At 42.1% G+C, this 23722-nt stretch overlaps 1 protein-coding gene across 3 annotated transcripts in view; it reads right to left on the reverse strand.

Annotated features, from left to right (window-relative positions):
- POR (cytochrome p450 oxidoreductase) overlaps positions 1-23722 on the reverse strand; it is a 156202-nt gene that overhangs the window by 56752 nt on the left and 75728 nt on the right. For all 3 annotated transcript variants that reach the window (XM_073615212.1, XM_073615211.1, XM_073615210.1), the window contains exon 2: positions 16631-16832. In XM_073615212.1, coding sequence (XP_073471313.1) covers positions 16631-16818 — 188 coding nt within the window. In that variant the 5' untranslated portion in view covers positions 16819-16832. The remainder of the gene's footprint in view (positions 1-16630; positions 16833-23722) is intronic.

A 23722-nucleotide genomic window follows, 5' to 3' on the forward strand; every position in this document is an offset into this window, starting at 1 on the left:
GAGGCTTTAGTCGCAGGTTGACCACTTTTGAAGAATACTGCTCTGAGGAGGGCACCCTACCAAGGGTCCTTTCCAAAACCTACAACTTACTGATTTCTCCTATTGAACAACCAGAGCTACCCTGTCTGAAGCACTGGGAGACAGATCTACGGTACACTTTTGATAAAGCAAAAATGTAATATTATATTATAAGGTTCGCTCTTAAAGCTGAGTTCTGCCGAAAAAAAAAAATTGAAATCAGCAGCTACAAATACTGCAGCTGCTGACTTTTAAAATAAGGACATCTGTCCAGGCGCCCCGTGATGTCCTCACCCGAAGCCGACCTGTCCCTCGGCTACGGCTTCACGGCCTGGTTCCCTACTGCGCATGCTCGAGTCGCGCAGCACATTCTGACTGGTCCCTACTGTTTTCTGGGACCTGTATGTCTCCCAGAAGATAGCAGGAGGGGGGGCGGAGGAGAGGCCGGACATGGTGTAGATCGCCACGGATTCTGCGGTGATCTTGTGCCGGAAGTGTGAGCAAATACCTGTATTAGACAGGCATCTGCTCCCTCCCCCCTGAAACGTGCCAAACGTGACACCGAAGGGGGGGAGGGGGGAACCGAATAAGCGGAAGTTCCATTTCTGGGTGAAACTCTGCTTTAAATCAGCCATTTCCACGAAAATCAAGGAAACCAATTACAAAATCCTAGTGAGGTGGTACCGCAAACCATATCTTTTACATAAATTCTACCCTATCATCACAGATAGCTGCTGGAGGTGCCAGGAGGGAAAGGGAACACTTCTTCACATTTTCGGGTCTTGCCCTAAAATTGAAAATTTCTGGAGGGAGGTGCGGAGGATTACTCAGGAGTTCACGGACTTTGAGATCCCCGGCGACCCAGCCTCCTTGTTGCGTCCATCCCAGAGAAAATCTATAAAAAGTCCATAATACGTCACCTGTTAAATGCCGCCAAATCTTGCATACTCTTGAGTTGGAAAAACCCACATTCCCCTACTATCGGTTGTTGGATTCAAACGGTGGAAGAAATTAACAAAAAATGGAAGATTCGATAACAGCACTGCAAAAAGGAAAAATATTCCAAGACCTGGAGACTATGGAATATATTCTCTTTTCTGACGAAGGAAAAGCACTACTGGGCCCATAACTGGTCCAAAGGAAGTTACCAACTACATACAGTCTTTTAGGAGGTGCCATTGCATTATTTTAGCCCCCCAACCCCCCTCTCCTGGCCTCCTCCCCTACCCCCCCCTCTCCTTTGCTGTTATTCTTCTTAACTCTCTCAATATCACTTAGCACAGAAAACAGGGAAAAGGTAGAAAAGGTATCCCTCTCAGGTCACCTGAGACCAGGTGACAGATGCACTCCGTGGAAGTCAGGAGTGCACTGCTAAGGTAGTGGATCCTAGGATTGACTGCTGCGGATTGAACCCTGGGAGGTTCAGGAAGCAGGTCTACTGGAACACTAACACAGATCCCACTGGGAGCTAGAACATAGATTCCCCAGGGCGCGGAGTCTAAGAGCCAGCAGGTGTTCACCAGAGCCTCTAGTGGTGAGGATAGACTGCGCTGCCCCCAGGGTTTCACAGCTCACGCTCACGGTAGACTACAGGAGAAGAGGAAGGAGGCAGCAGGCTGGAACAACAAGGAAAGTAAGGGATAAGCCAAAGGTCGGGGGCAACTAGCAGACAAGGATAAACATAACAAAGGTCAGGGTCACAAGCAGACAGGGATAGTCGAGAACAGGCCAAGGTTGGTAACTGGAATCAGACGTAGGAAACACCGCAAGTACACAGGAAAGCTAACACACAATGGTTGATCAGCAAGCTTGGCTTGCAATGCCCAGGTTAATATAGTGTTCCTAATTAGAGACCAGGGTGGAGCTATGCTGAGGGAAGATGATTTAAACAGTCAGGTGAAGGTGGCTGGCCTCTAAAGGTGAACACAGAAGGAAAGGTGAGCTGACAGACACACATTACTGCATAATCATGACAATCCCGTTTCATAGGACTGCTTTTTATACATATCCAAGTGACGATATAAGAGTATAATATATTGTGGAAACATTAGTAATGTTTCATTGCTGTATTATTTTCTCAAGACTGACTTTCAGTTTGGCTTACATATGTACCTTTTCTGTCTATGTGGTCATTTATACAATGTAGATTTTGGATCTGCCTTCTCCTGTTTCTTTTAAATAAAAAAAACACACACACACACACACACACACACACACACACACACACACACACACGTTCCATTTTGTTAGACAGTTATCCTATTCTGCTCAAAAGTTCACATCTAAGCCTTCCCTGATGGGCCTCCTTACCCAGAAGGAATCCCTTAAACAAACATATTGCTGTAGTTTTGCTCAGCTGGAGAGCCAACAGCAGATCTTCAAACATGTGTCTCTGTAATACAAGTATGCTGGTGGTTATTAAAAAAAAAAAAAAAATTGTGCTTATGCAAAAAACATTTCTTAAAAACGGTGCAGACATGCCTATTATATATTGTATGTACAAAGCTTTAATAAAACTCTCAAAAGATACTTGTAGCTAAAAGTTAAAAGGTGGGTATGGCCATTCACCACACTCATATTTAGGGTGCAATAAGCAACACTGTGCCAAGGGGAACTTCCTAAAATGCCATACACCCCCCCCCCCTCCCCCACAGAGACTGTCAGATTTGAATTTTATATGGCTGTGCAATGCCTGCACAGTCATTCATTCATAGAGATTCTGAATGAACTGACTACACGTCTGTCTCCATGACAGACAGACTCCTAGTCCTCAATGGCACACAAGTGCTGTGATCACAGCACTCACTGTCCATCGACACTTCCTCCACCTCTCCAATTGAAAAATCGGAACTTTGGTACAGATGAGGAGCTGGAGTAAGGCCTAGTACACACAAGGAGACTATTGGACGAGAGATTGTCTGTTTTTTTTTTTGCATGTTAGTCTCCATATCGAAAACTAATAGGTTACTAAAGCGTGAAAATTCCTGTACAACAGAGGAAAAAATTTGGAAGTGATGTAAAGTATTTGTATTGTATTTTTGGACAAAATCGCCGAAAATCACACAAGTGATTTTGCGTTTGTCCCTTTGGATAATTTCGGACAAAAGCTGTGTACTAACCATCAGATTATTGTACGATCGATTCGAAAGCGGTATTTTTTGTACGATATTCTGATTGTGTACACTAGGCTAAAGCTGCAAAAGCCTGAAATTGCACCAGCACAGCAAAAACTTTGTTAGTAATGCTTTGCAGACTCATTTGCAAAATTAATAACTGCATATTTTTTTCTGCAAATATACAGTATGTGCATTAGTTATTTTTTTGCAAAAAGGTGTAGTTAGCCTTTAAACCCCTGCCACCCCATCTTTGAGTTCCTAAATAACCATAACAGTATTCAATACATAGATTTGTAGTAGTTTACATCCTTAACCACTTAAGGACCAGCCTCGTTTTGGATTTTAGGTGTTTACATGTTTAAAACAGGTTTTTCTGCTAGAAAATTACTTAGAACCCCCAAACATTATATATGGTTTTTCTTCTAACACCCTAGAGAATAAAATGGAGGTCATTGCAATACTTTTTTTTGCACCGTATTTGCGCAGCTGTCTTAAAAGCGCACTTTTTTTGGAAAAAATTCACTTTTTTGAATAAAAAAATAAGACAACAGTAAAGTTAGCCCAATTTTTTTTTATATTGTGAAATATAATGTTACGCCAAGTAAATTGATACCCAACATGTCACGCTTGAAAATTGCGCCCGCTCGTGGAATGGCGTCAAACTTTTATCCTCAAAATTCTCCATAGGCGACGTTTAAAAAATTCTACAGGTTGCATATTTTGCGGTACAGAGGAGGTCTAGGGCTAGAATTATTGCTCTCGCTCTACTGGTCGTGGCGATACCTCACATGTGTGGTTTGACCACCGTTTTCATATGCGGGCGCTATTCGCGTATGCGTTCGCTTCTGCGCGCGAGCTCGTCGGGACAGGGGGGGGGTTTTAAAAATTTTTTTTTTTAAGACTAACCTGTTTAGCACTGTAAAGAAGAAAATCGCTATACATAGCTTATTTGAAGCTGGTCTGGTCCCATGCCGAGCTGTCAGCGGTGGCGGGTGCAGGAGGCACAGTTCAGTTAGTACATCCGTCCGTCGGGAGAGCGAGTGCCTGTGTGATATGCTCTGACAATGCTTTGCTTGTGAGTACCCATCAATGTTCTTAATAAATCAGTTTTAACTGTACTTCACTATGTGATTTGCTTGCTTCTTTCGGACATGGTGTTAATGTTGCTGAGGCAAGTTTTTGTGCAGCAATTCAATGACTGTGTGAGGCAAGTCATTCTGAAGTTTGACAGGCTTAAGGCACATTCAACTGAGAGGGGGAGCTTGAGCCAGCCATCCATTCATCCAGACAGGATAAAACCTCTTATGATATGGGGTCTAAATGTTTGGCAAGCTGCTTTATTTGTATAAGGTGGCCGGGTGTATATTTAGTGTGAAGAATTGCTGCAGGGGATCGTTTCAGGATGAAGAGCTGGGGAAGGGGCTGGTAAATACAGTAGGGACAGAAAGTATTCAGACCCCCTTAAATTGTTCACTCTTTGTTATATTGCAGTCATTTGCTAAAATCATTTAAGTTCATTTTTTTCCTCATTAATGTACACACAGCACCCCATATTGACAGAAAAACACAGAATTTTTGACATTTTTGCAGATTTATTAACCACTTACCAACCGGCCCATAGCCGAATGACGGCTGCAGGGCGGTTGGATAACTCTGGGAGGGCGTACTATGACGTCCTCCCAGAATTCCCCTCTCGCGCGCCCCCTGGGGCGCGCACCCGAACACATCCGTGACCGCCGGGTCCAGGGGACCCGGCGCATCACGGATCCCGGTAAATGGCCGCTGATCGCGGCCGTTTACCATGTGATCGAGCCGTCAAATGACGGCGGGATCACATGTAAACAGACCGGCGTCATCTGATGACGCCGGTTCCTCTCCTCCCCTCCTGTGTACCGATCGGTACACAGTGAGCGGGGAGGGGGACGGATGGATGTCTGCAGAGCTGTGGGCTGTATGTGTAGTGCCCACAGCGCTGCACAAAGACATCCAGCCATCCATCCATCCATGCTCAGCCATCCCTCACTACTGCAATGCTGTGCAATACTCTGCAATACCCTCACAATACTCTGCAATGCTGTGCAATGCCCCCCGCCATACTATGCAATGCCCCCCCGCCATACTCTGCAATGCCCCCCCGCCATACTCTGCAATGCCCCCCCGCCATACTCTGCAATGCCCCCCCGCCATACTCTGCAATGCCCCCCCGCCATACTCTGCAATGCCCCCCCGCCATACTCTGCAATGCCCCCCCGCCATACTCCGCAATACCCCGCCATACTCCGCAATACCCCGCCATACTCCGCAATACCCCGCCATACTCCGCAATACCCCGCCATACTCCGCAATACCCCGCCATACTCCGCAATACCCCGCCATACTCCGCAATACCCCGCCATACTCCGCAATACCCCGCCATACTCCGCAATACCCCGCCATACTCCGCAATACCCCGCCATACCCCGTCATACCCTGCCATGCTGAGCCATGCTCAGCTGTACTCGCCCTCTGTATGTGGCCAGGCTGTGGAAGTCTCACACATGTGGTATCGCCGTACTCAGGAGGAGTAGGAGAATCTATTTTGGGGTGTCATTTTTGGTATGTACATGTTATGTGGTAGAAATATTGTATCTGAATGATGGTTGCAGCTACAGGCATCATTCAGATATCAGCTTTTTCAGCCGGCGATTCCCTACACCATGAGAACGATCATAGCAGCTGTTCCACTGCTTGATCGTTCTTACGGGAGGCGAGAGGGGACGTCCCCCCTTCCCGCCGCCTTGCGGTGCTTCTACCGACTCACCGCTACGATCGAAGCCAGGATCTTTTTTTTTCTTTTTTTTTTTTTTTTTTTTTTAATTTCAGGCTTCCCAGCCTAGAGGTGAGATGTGGGGTCTTATTGACCCCACATATCACTGTAAAGAGGACCTGTCGTGCCATATTCCTATTACAAGGATGTTTATATTCCTTGTAATAGGAATAAAAGTGGTCAAAATTTTTTTTTTTTTGGAAAAAAGCATCAAACTAAAATAAATAAAGTAAAATGAACAATAAAAAAAAAAAAAAAAAAATTTTTAAAGCGCCCCTGTCCCTGTGTGCTCGCATGCAGAAGCGAACGCATACGTAAGTCCCGCCCACATATGAAAACGGTGTTCAAACCACACATGTGAGGTATCGCTGCGATCGGTAGAGCGAGAGCAATAATTTTGGCCCTAGACCTCCTCTGTAACTCAAAACATGTAACCAGTAAAAAATTTTAAAGTGTCGCCTATGGGGATTTTTGAGTAGCAAAGTTTGGCGCCATTCCACAAGTGCGTGCAATTTTGAAGGGTGACATGTTGGGTATCTATTTACTCGGCGTAACTTCATCTTTCACATTAAGCAAAAACATTGGGCTAACTTTATTGTTTTGGTTTTTGTAAAGCACAAAACAGTTTTTTTCCCAAAAAAAACGCGTTAAAAAAATTGCTGCGCAAATACTGTGCGAGATAAAAAGTTGCAACGACCGCCATTGTATTCTCTAGGGTCTTTGCTAAAAAAACATATATAATGTTTTGGGGTTCTAAGTAATTTTCTAGCTAATAAATGATGATTTTTACATGTAGGAGAGAAATGTCAGAATTGGCCTGGGTGCTCCAGAACGCCTGAAGGTGCTCCCCTGCATGTTGGGCCTCTGTATGTGGCCACGCTGTGTAAAAGTCTCACACATGTGGTATCACCATACTCGGGAGTAATAGCAGAATGTGTTTTGGGGTGTAATTTGTGGTATGCATATGCGGTCTGTGAGAAATACCCTGCTAATATGACAATTTTGTGGAAAAAAAAAAAAAGGAAAAAAAAAAACCTTGATTTTGCAAAGAATTGTGGGAAAAAATGACAACTTCAAAAAACTCACCATGCATCTTTCTAAATACCTTGGAATGTCTTCTTTCCAAAAAGGGGTCATTTGGGGGGTATTTGTACTTTTCTGGCATGTTAGGGTCTCAAGAAATTAGATAGGCCGTCAGTAATTCAGGTGTGATCAATTTTCAGATATTCGCACCATAGCTTTTGGACTCTATAACTTTCAAAAAGACCAAATAATATCCACCGATTTGGGTTATTTTTACCAAAGATATGTAGCGGTATAAATTTTGGCCAAAATATATGAAGAAAAATTACTAATTTGCAAAATATTATAACAAAAATGAAGAAAAATGTATTTTTTTACAGATTTTTCTGTTTTTTTTCTTTTACGGTGCAAAAAATAAAGAAACCAGCAGTGATTAAATACCACCAAAAGAAAGCTCTATTTGTGTGAAAAAAAGGACAAAAATTTCATAAAGATACAGTGTTGCATGACTGAGTAATTGTCATTCAAAATGTGAGAGCACCAAAAGCTGAAAATTGGTCTGGTTAGGAAGGGGGTTTAAGTGCCCAGTTGTCAAGTGGTTAAAAAAGAAAAACTGAAATATCACATGGTCCTATGTATTCAGACCCTTTGCTGTGACACTCACATATTTAACTCAGGTGCTGTCCATTTCTTCTGATCATCCTTGAGATGGTTCTACACCTTCATTTGAGTCCAGTTGTGTTTGATTATACTGATTGGACTTGATTAGGAAAGCCACACACCTGTCTATATAAGACCTTACAGCTCACAGTGCATGTCAGAGCAAATGAGAATCATGAGGTCAAAAGGAACTGCCTGAAGAGCTCAGAGACAGAATTGTGGCAAGGCACAGATCTGGCCAAGGTTACAAAAAAATTCTGCTGCACTTAAGGTTCCTAACAGCACAGTGGCCTCCATAATCCTTAAATGGAAGACATTTGGGACGACCAGAACCCTTCCTAGAGCTGGCTGTCCGGCCAAACTGAGCTGTCGGGGGAGAAGAGCCTTGGTGAGAGAGGTAAATAAGAACCCAAAGATCACTGTGGCTGAGCTCCAGAGATGCAGTCGGGAGATGGGAGAAAGTTGTAGAAAGTCAACCATCACTGCAGCCCTCCACCAATCGGGACTTTATGGCAGAGTGGCCCGACGGAAGCCTCTGCTCAGTGCAAGACACATGAAAGTCCACATGGAGTTTGCTAAAAAAAAACACCTGAAGGACTCCAAGATGGTGAGAAATAAGATTCTCTGGCCTGATGAGACCAAGATAGAACTTTTTGGCCTTAATTCTAAGCGGTATGTGTAGAGAAAGCCAGGCACTGCTCATCACCTGTCCAATACAGTCCCAACAGTGAAGCATGGTGGTGGCAGCATCATGCTGTGGGGGTGTTTTTCAGCTGCAGGGACAGGACGACTGGTTGCAATCGAGGGAGAGATGAATGCGGCCAAGTACAGGGATATCCTGGACAAAAACCTTCTCCAGAGTGCTCAGGACCTCAGACTGGGCCAAAGGTTTACCTTCCAACAAGACAATGACCCAAAGCACACAGCTAAAATAACGAAGGAGTGGCTTCACAACAACTCCGTGACTGTTCTTGAATGACCCAGTCAGAGCCCTGACTTAAATCCAATTGAGCATCTCTGGAAAGATCTAAAAATGTCTGTCCACCAACGTTTACCATCCAACCTGACAGAACTGGAGAGGATCTGCAAGGAGGAATGGCAGAGGATCCCCAAATCCAGGTGTGAAAAACTTGTTGCATCTTTCCCAAAAAGACTCATGGCTGTATTAGATCAAAAGGGTGATTCTACTAAATACTGAGCAAAGGGTCTGAATACTTAGGACCATGTGATATTTCAGTTTTTTTTTAATAAATCTGGAAAAATGTCAACAATTCTGTGTTTTTCTGTCAATATGGGATGCTGTGTGTACATTAATAAGGAAAAAAATGAACTTAAATTATTTTAACAAATGGCTGCAATATAACAAAGAGTGAAAAATTTAAGGGGGTCTGAATACTTTCCGCCCCCACTGTATGTCATTTACTGACCCTTTCCTTTTCTGAATGAACACAGTGAGTAATCAGTACCGATCGGCTGTATCTCTTGGCATGAAGGTAAAAAAACCTGCTGCGATCAATCAAATCCTACGACAAGGGAGTGGGTCAAAAAACAGCTGTCAGTGTCTATGGACGCAGGCAGCGAGCCCACACGAGTACCCCCCCCCCCAGCAAGCAGCTTGCTGAGGGAAAGGGGGTAGCTTGGAAGGCAGGACAACCCCAGAAGAGGAGGATCAGAGCTGCTCTGTGCAAAACCATTACACAGAGCAGGCAAGTATAACATGCTTGTTATTTAAAAAACAATAAAAGTTTAGAATCACTTTAACACTTTGTTTGCAATCCTTTTTTTAAACTGCCTATGGAAGCTATCCATATGTAGATGAGGAAAGAAGCAGAGTGCTGTCTCTAGAGCTGGAGATTGCCATCATCGGATTGCAATTTAGAAACTGCATACAGATTTCCAAATGTAACTACATTTACACCATTCTGCAACATGTATCTATTAGCCAGTGGCACAATCTGAAATAGTTTGCAATACACTTGAATACAATTTTAGGTTTTAATTTTTGTATAAAAATGTATCTCACTGTGAAAAGGACTAGTGGTGTTAGCGTGATGAACAGAATCATCACCTTTTATATTTAGTCTATAGATGAAAGCAAGCACCAGCTGATCCACGATTTGTATAAAATTACTGATTAACAGCTAGGTGACAAGGCAGATTTCATGATGACCTGTCTTTTACTCCCATTATGATAGGTTTCAATAACTTGCCTATTTTGCAGCTTGTTACTTCAGGTTAGCTTATACCTAGCTGGCACAGGGAGTGGATCTTAATCTAGAACCCATACCCATAGTAACTAAGCCAAAGCATCTGCCTGTACTCAGAACTGCAATGCGTTTGTGAGAAAATGGCAGCATTCCAACTGCTAACAAAAAAAAAAAAAAAAAAAAAATCACACTACTTCATCACCTTTAAAAAAGTTGTATTACCACACATCGTGCAACATGCATGCCTGTTAGTGTAAAAATGTAAATTCTGTTTAATTGTGGGTGTTGCACCTACTGAGACAAGTGCCAAGGGTGCATGGAGAGGAATTTAAAAAAAAACAAAAAACACACCGCTTTAGCATGCCTTTTTGCTCCTTTTCTGCATTGAACACAAGATTTCTACAGGTTTTAAAAACCTTAAATACAGTAAAAGCACTGGAATGCAGCACTTGGGGCACAGTAGTGGCTGACTGCAGAAGATACAGGCATGCTTTGCTCTTGCACAGCACGCCTGTATCTTCAGCAGGATGACCTACGTAAACTGACCGTGGTCAGTTTACTCTCATTAGGAGGGGTGCAGACAGGATAAACCAGGTAAAACAGAACGAAGAGGAGGAATGTAATACTGACATGATAAATCACATTTAAACAGCTTAAAACAGACAGTGCTATTTTGCTATTTTTATTTTTTTTTTAGGTTTACAAACATTGAAACACGTCCAAGTTCGAATGTTTCATACAGCTTTAACTGAAACTGTATTTTACCACTGAAGGTGGGACCTGCACTTGCACATTGCTGGTTATGTGGGGGTTAATTTATGTTGGGGGGGGGGGCCCAAGAAGAATATTAAAATTTCCCTTTTTACTAAGGGGTTATACATCATGGGTTATTAATTTTGGACTAATTTAAAGCTGAATTCCAGGAATTTAGCTACTTTGTAAAATCTGCAGGCATACCATGAGTTAAAGCGGCGTTCCACCTAAAAATAGAACCTCCGCTTATCCGCTAACCAGTGCCACATTTGGCACCATGGTGCCATCCCTCGGAAGTTTGGCCCCCATTCTTGTTCCTCTGCCGCCGGGCCAGTTAAAAAGTGCAGCGCGCTTCGCGCATGCGCAGTAGGGCACAGTCTGTGAAGCCGAAAAGCTTCACTACCCGTTTCCCTTACGTTGAATGGTGGTGGCAGCACCCGACAGCCGATCCGAAAATCGTCTGGGGTGCTGACATCGCAGGCTCCCTGGACAGGTAAGTGTCCATATATTAAAAGTCAGCAGCTACAGTATTTTTGGCTTCTAATTTTTTTTCCCCAGGCGGAACACCGCTTTAAGTCTAACAAGGCGCCTGCTGCCTCATAGGCTTCTTTCTATTCACATCCAATAGGTTTATTGTGCTGAGTTCCTTCAAGAGCAAAACTGCTATGCCCCCCCCCCTTCTTTTGCCCATTTACAGAAGCCTTTGTATTATGCAAACTCATTCACAAAATACAAAAGCTTCTGTGGATGAGCAGCAGAGGGGAGTGGAGGGCATAGCTGCTGTGTGTGCTTCTCTCCTCTCAGAGCTTAAATGTGTCCTTCTGGAGTGCATCAAACCTGTCAGGTATAAAGCCCCATACACACTGGCCGAATGCTGGGCGACAGGTTCAATAAAAACTGGCCGATATTCGGCCCGTGTGTATGGCAGCCGGTTTGACAGAAGCCTTCTGTCGGACGAGCATGCTGGAAAACCAGCAGCCGACCAGCTCCCAATCAGAGCTCTCAGCCAGTGGCTGAGAACGCTGATCGGAGTGTTCTGGCAGGGGGGCAGCAGGGGAAATCGCTATACTAATGTTGGATCATTAGTACAGCATTCTCATAGCGTGTACCAGGCTTTAGTAATAGAGATAAGTCCTGGAGGTGACATGCACCTAATTGAATTTAACTCAAAGTGTGCCTGCACTTTTTGCAAAGTTGCTGAATTCCTTGAATTTAGCTTTAATTTACATTGTTGTGGGTAATTTGTTTTGCATTTGCAGGGTAAATAAGCACTACCTTTTGTATTCATCTCAATATTCCTTTGTCACAGATATACTCCGATCTATGGCTGTGTGGCAAACACTGTTGTTCTTCACTCTCTTCATTGTTCTGAGTCTTACCAGAATCCTCCTCCTTTCCTATACTGTCACTAAGGAGTCTTGCCACCCCTGCTCTTATAACATAGTACAGTATACATATTCATGGAAATAGATCTGACAGAAGCTTGTCTTAATATAATTTAATACTACATTTCCTGTATTTTGTATGCTGCAGTATAATTACTGAAAAGCAACATTTTGTATTCATACTGTAATTTACTTCTTTTTTATTTTAAAACCATAGAACAAAAAAAGGGAAGAAGAGGTTTTACTAAACATTTAACAACTTTGTAAAATCAAGCTACATGTACGAGTTTCTTTTCAAGCTTTGAGGACACCTAGAGGATATGTTTAGTTATCGCCACAGTGGTGAGATTTTCATTGTTTCAGTTACATCTCAAGACCTACTAATCTTAGACACATTTTTACTAGAAAAGTCATGACTATTTAAGGGCAATGTTATCAGTGGATGTGTGGAAGGCGATTTACATAGAGAAGGAGAAGTACATCAAAGCAGTTTTATACCATAATGTGCCAATATGCATCGCATACTAGCATGTTATGAAAGACTTACCTTATAACGAAGCACTCGAGTCACCACTATAAGGGCTTCCACCTTCCCCTGGTCTTCCTTTCGGGTTTGTGGGCTCTGGCCCTTTGAATGGCCGAGTCAAGGTGACATCACTTCTGCACAAGTGCGTGGGAGTCAGGGCCACGGCATAGAGCTCTAAAGCAGCGATATACAATTAGCGGACCCTCCAGCTGTTGCAGAACTACAAGTCCAATGAGGCATAGCAAGACTCTGACAGCCACAAGCATGACACCCAGAGACGGGGGCACGATAGGACTTGATAACAAATGCAAGCTAAATATGATGAAAACAAAATTCCTAGGGTAGACAAAATAAAATGAACAGCCGGAACTTCCAGTAAGAGTCCATTATTAGGGGTTATATCTCAGTTGGTAAATGCTTGAAAGTTAAACCACGTAATCTTCTACCTCTTTCTGGCTCGTTCAACGCGGCAATATCCTGTGTTTATGCAGCATTTATACAGCATTTTTAAAGCCTCATACCACCCTTCAACACCTGCCGTATTACAATGGGCACCACACAGTGCTGTTCACACAGAAGCAGTAGCATCATGTTGCATTGTGTTGTGTTAAAAATTAAGCAGCATGTCACTTTCATGGTTTTAACGGTAATGCTCTACAACCGCACCTTAACAGCGTCTATAGCATTTAGGGTGCGTTAGTAAAGCATTTATAAAGTGTTACCTTGGCATTGGGAGAGAGGCAGTGGAGACTAGGGATGGGAAAACAGTTCGGCCCGAGCACAAGTTCGGACCGAACTTTCGCTGTTCAGATGTTCGACCATTTGAACTGTGCAACTGTGCATTGCAAGCCCTAATAGGCTGAAGCAGTGAAAGCTTCAGCCAATCAGGGCACAGAGCTCTGTCAGAGTCATGATTGGACACGGTCATCATGACTTTATCCAATCATGGCTCATTCCCACCCCACAGTATAAAAGTATTCTTTCAATGGCAGTCATTTTCAGTGTGATTTTGGCATGGAGAGAGAGAGAGAACAGGGCTCCGTTTAGTGCTATTAGTTAGTGTGCTATACTGTGCTATTTTGGTTCAATTGTCAGTCTAGAATATTAGTTTAGTGTCAGTCTAGGGATAGTGTGAGTGTAGTGAGGACCATCATTCAGCTTTGCATAGTGTACAGCTAGAGTAGGGACAGCCCCGGAAGATTGTACCCCCTTCCTGACCAGAGCACTTTTTGCGATTCGGCACTGCGTCGCTTTAATTGACAATTGCACGGTCGTGCGACATTGCACCCAAACAAAATTGACGTCCTTTCTTTTGGTGGTATTTGATCACCTATGCGGTTTATATTATTTGCGCTATAGACAGAAAAAAGGAGCAACAATTTTGAAAAAAAAAAAAAGGCATTTTTTAATTTTTGCCGGTATGTATTCTTCTACAGATTTTTGGTAAAAAAAAAAAAAAAAAAAAAAAAAAAAAAAAAAATCGCAATAAGCCTAGTTTTATGGCATTTTTAATATTATTTATTTATTTATTTTTTTTTACTAGTAATGGCGGCAATCTGCGATTTTTATTGGGACTGCGACATTATGGCAGACACTTTTGACACATTTTTGGGACCATTGGCATTTATATAGCAAACAGTGCTATAAAAATGCACTGATTACTGTAAAAAGGTCACTGGCAGGGAAGGGGTTAACCACTAGAGGGTGATCAAGGGGTTGTGTTCCCTCTCTATGTTCCAAACTGAAGGGGGGGGGAGGGGACTGTCTAGGGGAGATGACAGATCGCTGTTCATACTCTGTATGAACAGACGATCAGTCTCTTCTCCCCTCAGAGAACTCGGAAACTGTGTTTACACATACAGATTCCGGTTCTCGGTGTGTCAGCAGCGATCGCGGGAGCCTGGCGGTGATTGCGACCGCCAGGCACTCGCATCGGCTCCAGGGGCGAGCGTGCGCCCTTAGTGGCCACAGGGCGAAGCGACGTTATATAACGTCATTTCGCCCAGCCGTGCCATTCTGCCATAGTAAAACTGTGGCGGCTGGTCGGCAAGTGGTTAAATCTCCCCATTTTATTATATATAATATATATATATATATATATATATATATATATATATATATTTATATTTATATATATATATATTTATTTATTATGTTTGGGGGTTCAAAGTAATTTTCTAGCAAAAAATATAACTTAAGCAACAAATGTCAAAAATAGGCCTGGTCTTCAAGTGGTTAAACTGTGCTACTAAGTCTGTTATTCTTAAAATCTAAAAAATGACTACATATGTTTACTTTAGAAGCCATTGTCAATGGGCTTTTGTTCATATCAAAGCAGGTTTTGAATTCTCATACAAATTTAAGGAAATGCATAACCCACTCCACGTGGGTCAAATGCAGGGCAGAAGGTGGACAACTACAGGTCAAATGCATGTATCAATTGATTCTGAATGGTCTCTGAAGCATCTCAAACTGATGCAATCAACACAAATCCAAAGCAAGCCCTAAAATTAATGCAATGGGGGAAGGTTTAGAATGTACATTGCCTAAAAATGTGGTTGGTGGGTTTGGTGGGGAGGGAGGAATGACAAAAGGCAACAGAATAAACTTCCAACTGCATAAAAAAAAAAAAATAGTTGACAAAATATGTACTGTTACTTCTCAAAGTAGAACAGCATAAAAATGGAGGGGAGCATGCGCACAGGAGTCACATTGTTGCAGAAAGTGGGTGCTGTAAATATGCACTGAGCTGTGCATGCACGGTTCAGTATATATGATAGCTGCCAGGCAGTGGGAAAAATTTGTGACAGAAGAGACCAATAGGGTCTCTTCTGTCGTAAAACCCTGCTTGTCAGCAGTTTTTATAAAATAAATTTTAGCACCATTTTAAAGAAATGCCATTGAAATGAATGATAAAAGCAAATTATAAAAAAAACATGAATAATGCAGTTTTGTATGTTGTTTTTATTCATGTTTGGCCAGTTCGCTCGTCCAAATACCTGGGTGATGTCTGTATGTAAACAAACAGAAACCAGGGATCTGTCATTTTACAGTGGTACCACTAGTGCTACAGTTGCCAAAAGACTGATTCCTGACTGGTTTGATTACAAACTGAAACTGACCTGAAATCTATCATTTAGAGGTGCCAAACCTACAGTTACTAAATGACAGATCCCCAGATGCTGTTTGTAAACAACCAAACCATTCACTTTAAGGGCTGGTTCACACCACGAATTGCACATGAACATGCTGTGCTTTCCTGTGCAATTCACATGCGTTCTGGGTGCAGTGCAATTTCAGCCTATGCATTTGGATGGGCTAAAATTGTGCAAGACTGCACTAAAAGTAGTGCCTACACTACTTTACAAAATGCACAGCAACTGGATTGCATGGTACCACTGCACCATGCGATTTCGTGCGCACAAACACACTGCGTTTGTGACCTGTGTTTGGGGTATCATTAGGTCAACACCGATACCTGCTGCAGATCACAAGTGCAGTGCGTTTTAAATGCGTTGTGGAAAACGGGGACGAAACACGTGTATCCTGCACCATGGTCTGGTGGGAACTGGCCCTTGAAGATATATATCTTTTCACCGTCACATGCCTGATGAAGGGGTCCTGCTTGGTGCCGAAATGTCGCTTTCTGCTGTAATTATGCGATTGCCGATTAAAGTTTTGGACCCATTTTTGGAGATCCTGGTGTGCTGGTGACCTTACTTCCTTTAAAGTTATATATCTGACCCATTATCTCCCCTGCCCTAAAAGTAAATACACAAACACACACACTTGTTTCCCATCATTTACTTAAAAACCTAATGAGAGGTCCTTTAATCTCCCATTGGCCGTTTTCAGTTTTTAGTGCAAGTTCGAGGTTTTTCAAACTTCCCGTCTGGATTACCAAATACCCAAAAAAAAACACTTTTTCCAGGTTTGGTCATCACTACGCAAGTGTGAAGGGGCTCTATATTAGCAATGGAAAACGTTTTAGTGGGGCTATGGAGTGCTGTGATGTTTAGAACTTCGTTTTTTTGCCTTCACCATAATGAACTTGCATTTTAATGAAAGGTACTTTGCCCAACATTTGTAGTCAGAAACTTGCATTTCCAAACAAAATTAATGATAAAAACACTTACACTGTAGGTTGGATTTTGGTGAATTCAACAATCTCCTCTTTCTTCTTGCGGAAAAAGAACCAGTAACTCAACACGCCAACAATGAGTGAGAAAAGAAAAATATCTGCCAAACTGAACATGGTTTCATCAGCAGGGCTGTTCCCCTCCTCTGCATGGCACATATCTTGGTTAGCACAGGATTCACCCATATTTATCTTAGACACTGAAAAATAAGAAGCAAAAAAAGAAAGAAAAAGTTTTAGTAAACAAATTCAGCAATCTTGGCTCATGGGGTCAAAAGATATGGACACAGAGATTCAGACCGCCAGTAGGTGGCTCCTTTCAGACCATTTGTACGTGTGTGCATGCCCACAAGCATGGGAGATATTGTCCTAGCACTCTGACACAACTCAAGGAAAAAAATAGAAAAAACACATACATTTGAACATAAATGTTTAACCCTGACACTTACAACCTTTGAAGAGGGCAAGAGATCAAAAGAGGAGCCTGGTGAACTTTCACTACATGTGGAAAATACGCACAGACACTGCACTAGTCTAGAGTTTACAGCAGGTTTTTGTTTGGTGATCACTAGAAAGTCACACAAGAGTAGGTTTTCTTCATGAGGTAACAGGATCCTTTAATTACTCCACTGTACAGGCAATACCTGTAGCTATGTATGCTATAAAGATTGCTTCTTCCCATACTCAGATTCTGATACAGGATAGACAAATACTTATGAACACCAAGACTTTTCTGCATTCAAACTGTAATACATTATTACCTTGCAGTCTGGACTGAAAGCATCAGCTCCAAGTTGGCATGGAATACAGAACTGTTCTACGCTTCCAATCTCCCCCAAACACCTATCAATCCTAAATTTGTAGCAGGTACATTTATATAAATTACACAAGGCCAGAAGCTTACATACAGTAAGATATTTGAAAAAAAATTCTTCCAATAAGTCACAAAGCTGCAGTAATAAAAGCTTTAAACCACTTCCCCAAAATGCCATAACACAAAATATACTGCGTCCCAAAAAAAAAAAAAAAAAAAAAAAGGAAGAAGGGACATGAAATTCCATAACGCAATCACCATCTACCATGGACACACTCATCTCTCATCTTAATCTTTGGTCCTTAAAGCGGAGTTCCACCCAAACATGGAACTCATGCTCGGGGGGGGGGGGGGGGGGCACAGATATCAGTCTTTGACAGGGGTCTTGGCGAATTACGTCAGCAGCTCAGCTCCCTCCTCCTCCACCGCTAGGCCAGTAGGAGAGCGCAGTAGTGCCTCGCGCATGAGCAGTAGGGACCCGACGCAAAGCCGTAATGCTTCACTACCAGGTTCCCTTACTGGCAATGGCGGAGGCAGCACTCAACAGCTGATGGAAACATCAGCTGTAGTGCTGACATCGCTGGAAGTCAGCAGCCACAGTATATGTAGCTGCTGGCTTTTAATTTTTGCAGGGGTGGGCGGAACTTCACTTTAAAGTGTTTGTTAAACCTGCTTTGTGATTTTTAGCTACAGGTAAGACTAAATAATAAGGCCTACCTGTAGGTAAAATGAATATCTCCTAAACATGTTTAGGAGATATTCACCCTGGATGCAGCCAGTGACATCCCCGCCGCATGCGCACTGAAGGTCCGGCATACCTTGCCAGAACTTCAGAGCTCCATGCTTGAACAGAGGGCTCCCGCACATGCAGTCATCGCAACTCTGGCCAATCCAGCCAAACCCGGAGAAAGACCAGGGGAAGATGTCAGCCTTCTCAGCGGTGACAGCGCAACACAGGAGAATTTCATTAATAAAAGGTAAGCATTTCATAATGTGCTAGAATACAATGCATACTAGCACAATATGCCATTGCCTTACAGGCGTTTTTTTTTTTTTAACCAGCTGTAGTTTACAACCACTTTAAAATGCTAAAAATCTATAAAAGCAGGTTCTCTTCAAGACAGCAGGGATTAACTGCAATCGGCAGGCCCTTTTCACACTGGGAGATTTTTTACACACCAATCACTTTCACAGAGCCGGCAGTGCAATGCCTCCTGCTGGTGACCTCCCTTCTCCCGTGCTCTCCCGCTCTTACGGGAGCCTGGGAACACAACAGTCGGCTAGGGGTGCAAGAGCAATGTGAGACAGAGGCAAATCCATGCCTCGATCCCACATACAAATAAACAATTAAACCGCAAGCAATGTCACTTCCGAGTTCAGATGCATCATTTTCTGGCCAGTACAGACAGGGGATACATCTAACCAAGGCGATCTGTACTTGGTTAGATGGTGTAAAGGACAGGGGAGACATTGGGGGTCTATTAGACCCCTAATGTCTTCATAAGGCGTACCTGTCACATGCCAAATGCTAGCACATGGGGGTTTTTTTAACCCCTTGTGATAGCAATCAAGTATAAATAAATAGAAAATTGCCCTAACCCCCGTTGCCCCACACACCTTTGCAAACGCAAGCCCAGGGTGTGCACACATATGAAAACCATGGTCACACTACACGTCTAACATATGGCCACCAAAGTCAGAGTGAGAACAATAATTCTAGCACAAGAGCTCCTAGTTAACTCTAAACTGATGAGCTGTAAAGCCTTTTAAAGTGTCACCTTTTTTTGGGCACCATAGTTTTTATCGATATCGCGGGTGCACAGAATTTTAAGACATGGAATGTTTGGTATCTATTTACTCAATGCAACCAATCTTTTATATTTTAACCAAAAATGGGTATTATATTGTGTGTTTTTGCACTAAAAATCATGTTATTATATTTTTTCCTGGAAATGTATTTAACAGTTGCACAAATATCACGTGACATACAAATTTGCAACTATAACCCTTTTATTCTACAGGGCCTCTTCTTTCAGAAAATATATAATGTTCTGGTGGGTATAGTCATTTTACAGTCAAAAATTAAGATTTTTACATGTATGCTAAAAAATAAAAAAAATTGCTCTGGAGCCAAACTGGTTAACCGTTTCCAGACCGCTCCATGTACATTTACTGCAGCAGGGCGGCCCTTAAGTGCGAAATAACATACCCAATTTAGTTTGAAGGGGTTTGGGGAGCGCACGCGTGCTGCTGGTGACCCGCTCCCGCTGTGACTGGACACAGCGGGAGCCAAACAGCAGAACGTGCCAATCATTTCCAAGGCAGACAGAACAGTGGTCTGGCTTGGAAATTTCCATAGCACTACAGAATCTTTTTTGCCAATGTGAAACGACCTTGTGTTCTGATAAAGAGCAAGATGACAAAATAAAAACATCACTTTACAGATCTCCAAGGATGATGGCACAGCGGCATGCAGGACAAATGAAAGTTACATCGTAAATTGTAATTGTCCTGTAAATCATGAAACATGCACAGTATGTTTAAGTTCAAGGTTACTTTGAGATGTAATCAAACAAAAAAGGTAATGACAAAGGTCGTAATGTAGTTCTAGTGAGAAAAGAAAGTCTTCAGTCTAACAAGAACAGATTTTGATAGAATTGTCATCTGCCACTGTATAATGCATAGTTAAGCAACATCAATAAAACACACAACATGGGAAGATGATGAGTTTTATTCATAGCTGTGGAATATACTTGCTGCTTAGCAAATTAATCTCTAAAAGGATACACAGGATGATGAAAGAATAGGGACATATTCATTCTTTGCTCTCTTGAACCTGTCTAATCTATCCCCAACATACGGTTATTTTAAAGCTTTAAAACCTCAAAACATAGCGACTTGCACTCCAAAGATACTTTGGCTACTGACTTTTAGTGACTTTCTGGACAGCTCCAAATGCTTTGCTAACAAGTGAGGTCCAGCAGGGGACGTAGCTAGAAGAAGTCAGCGGGCCTTTGCAGTCAGGATCCCAACAATCACCGCAACATTTATTACAGTTCATTCACAATGCTCTGTTTCAGGAAGCAGGCAGTTGACTGATTTTCCTTGCAGTAAGCTGCGGTGATGGGGCTGGTGTGATGCGGGTTTAGGTTTTTTTTTTTTTAATTTGAAATGCACCTTATTCGTGTGTCCGCACATCAGCAAGGTGCATTGCGCTGCAGTGCAGCAACATTCAATGCCATTTTGTGTAAAAATGCTGCATTTTCTGCACTGCACAGCACCATTGTTGTGGTCTGACTGGGGACTTTAAAGGTGAATGACCACTGCATCCACTGCAGAACAATGCCCATCAACGCACACAGGGGACTGGGAGTGCAAAATCTCGTGCAGCTCTGCAGAGTAACCAATCAGCTTTCAGTATTTTTTTGTCAAAGCCTAATGCCTCGTACACACGTTCCGAATATCGTACGACCGATCGTACGACCGGTCTCGCTTAAATAGTCGCAAGTAGAAATTGAATAGCTAATAAAGTCATGAAAATTCTCGTACGACAGACAAAAAAAAAAAAAATGGAAGTGATGTCATGTGTTGTAATGTATTTGTATTGTATTTTCAGACGACAACTCTATACTGACTAAACAAAACTAGTACAAGGAAAATTTTCATGTATGTCCGATCGAATAATATCGGATGAACGGTCGTGATCGGCTGTCGAAAGTAGTGTACACATGCTCCGAATATTGTACGATTCTTCCTCGGACAACCGTTTTCGTACGATATTCGGATCATGTGTACGGGTCATAACTGTACAAGCTGAAGTTAGAAGTTGATTGGCTATCCTGCACAGCTGCACCAGATTTTACACTCTCCAGTTTTAGTACATCAACCCCATGATGTAAATGAGCCCTTAGATCAGTATTGTACAGTACAAAGTAAACTCAAGCAGTATATGCAATACTATTAATCAGGTGTGAAGAGGCACAAAAAGCACACAATACAATAAATATACATTTATCATGCTACTAAATAAAAATGAATAGCCAGGCTGAGCTTTATACCTTGTTGTTGCCCAATCTGAAAATGGTTTTGATGTCACATACAGTATTTTCCCCCAATCTGTAACAATAATGAGCTTGCCGTTTCTAAGGATGCTCACGTAAACACTTTTACAAGAACTACAGCGTCATGCTACATCTTTCTTAAAAATAAGGAAGGAAATCACATTCTATCCCATGTGGTTTTCTGATGAATCTCAATGAGAAAGAAGCCATTTGTAGTATGCAAGCGTTACTCATCAGAAAATAAAGATCAGCATGATCTCAGGAAAACTGAAGCATGGATCTACAAGTTGGGTATGCTAGAGACAAAAGCTGTGCCAACAGGCTTTTTACACCTTCAAAAATCTAGTGACTTTTACATTTCAGTGTATGTGACTGAATTAGTGATATATCAATCACTATCTTGCTGGAGATTTAAATGTCAGAGGACTGTTGGAGATCAAGCACCAATGCGGCAAGTTCTATCTATTCTATATGCTATTTTTTGTAGAAATTCTGTACTCGCCAAACTTCCTACACAATCAAGGAGGACATTAGGGTGAATAAGCCGGCCGCATGAGGTGTTAGAAAACTACTGATAATAAAAATACTTTAGTTGTGAGGATGGGGAGAGCAGAGTACAAACCACACACTCCTTTTTCATCCAATACATTAGTGTATAGATACTGAAAACCAGTAAGGGGTCACAAATAACCCTTAATCTGTTCATATTTTAGCACTACAGATTCCAATGAATTTCAATTTCTTAAAAATCATGGGAGCATAAGCTGGTAGGTTTCTTGTATACATATGCCTTGCTCAGCATGGACCCTGCACCACTCCTCCAAGCACTGTTCTATATCCATCCAAGGTAATGGGTCTAAAAGTCCCTTTTACAAGGTAACTTAACAGAAGAAACAAACACTTTAAAACATTTTACACTAAAAATGTATGTTAAATTTAAAAAAATACAGTGGCTACAGCAGGCAAAAAGTCATTTCAGAAGATCAGTAAAAACGTCAATGTTTATATTTCGATTTGGACATACTGACTCAAAAAGGTGGAACCCATTCTTATACCTCATCATTTACAAGAACAGCGGTTGTATGTTAAAGCTCTTAAATAATGTACAAAATCAAAGTCCTAGCAAATGGTTTCCTTCCTATCAAAGCCAAAAATATGTCCAGTACCACGATTGGGCAGGTCCATCTTGTGCTGCCTTTACCTTAGAAAAGTGTGTACATGAGGTTATGCAGCCATGCATTAGGAAGATGACTCGGCACCACTGTCCACTGCTTTGCAAAGATGAACCAGCTGGCAATTAAAGTGGATGTAAACCCTCACATATACCCAGTGAAGTGAACAGCCTCAGATGATACACAGAGATGAAACAAATCTTCCTAAGTTTTACATGTATCTGCTGTCTTCAGCTTTATATTTTTTTTAGAATGTTCAGATCCTTTTAGAATTTCTCTTCCTGTTCAGCACTGAGTGTGAAGTCTGGGCATACAGCCAAGACCGCTGAATGGAGGAAAGGCACACACCCCCTCTCCTCATTGGTAGAGACTCTTTAGAGCTGTTCTGTAAATAGTTTAGCTTTCTGCTAACTTATAGCAACTTCCCCAAAAGAAAAAATTTCAACCTGGTTTTATCTTGGTTGACAGAGAACTTGCCAGAACTTATCAGGCCGATAACAGAAGAACGGGGCAAGAGAAAGCTATGGGACATAGTGCTTTGAAGATTTATAAGAAAACATTGCAGATATATATGTCCCCAGCTCAAATTTCATGAATCGGGTTTACATCCACTTTAACCACTTGCTTACTGGGCACTTAAACCCCCCTCCTATCCAGACCAATTTTCAGCTTTCAGCGCTGACGCACTTTGAATGACAATTGTGCAGTCATACAACACTGTACCCAAATGAAATTTTTATCATTTTTTCCCCACAAATAGAGCTTTCTTTTGGTGGTATTTGATCACCTCTGCGTTTTTTTTTTTGTTTTTTTTTTTTACAAAAAAGGAAAAACTGAATTAAAAAAAAAAAAAAAAAAAAAAATTTTATATTTTGTTATAAAAAAAATTTAAAACTGGTAAATTTTTCTCCTTCATTGATGTACGCTGATGAGGCGGCACTGATGGGCACCGATAGGCGGCAGTGATGGGCACTATCAGTTACACTGATAGGTGGCACTGATTGCTGGCACTTGTGGGCACTGATAGGTGGCACTTGTGGGCA

The sequence above is a fragment of the Aquarana catesbeiana genome, linkage group LG02, assembly GCF_042186555.1.
Source record: "Aquarana catesbeiana isolate 2022-GZ linkage group LG02, ASM4218655v1, whole genome shotgun sequence".
In the NCBI taxonomy this organism is placed as follows: domain Eukaryota; kingdom Metazoa; phylum Chordata; class Amphibia; order Anura; family Ranidae; genus Aquarana; species Aquarana catesbeiana.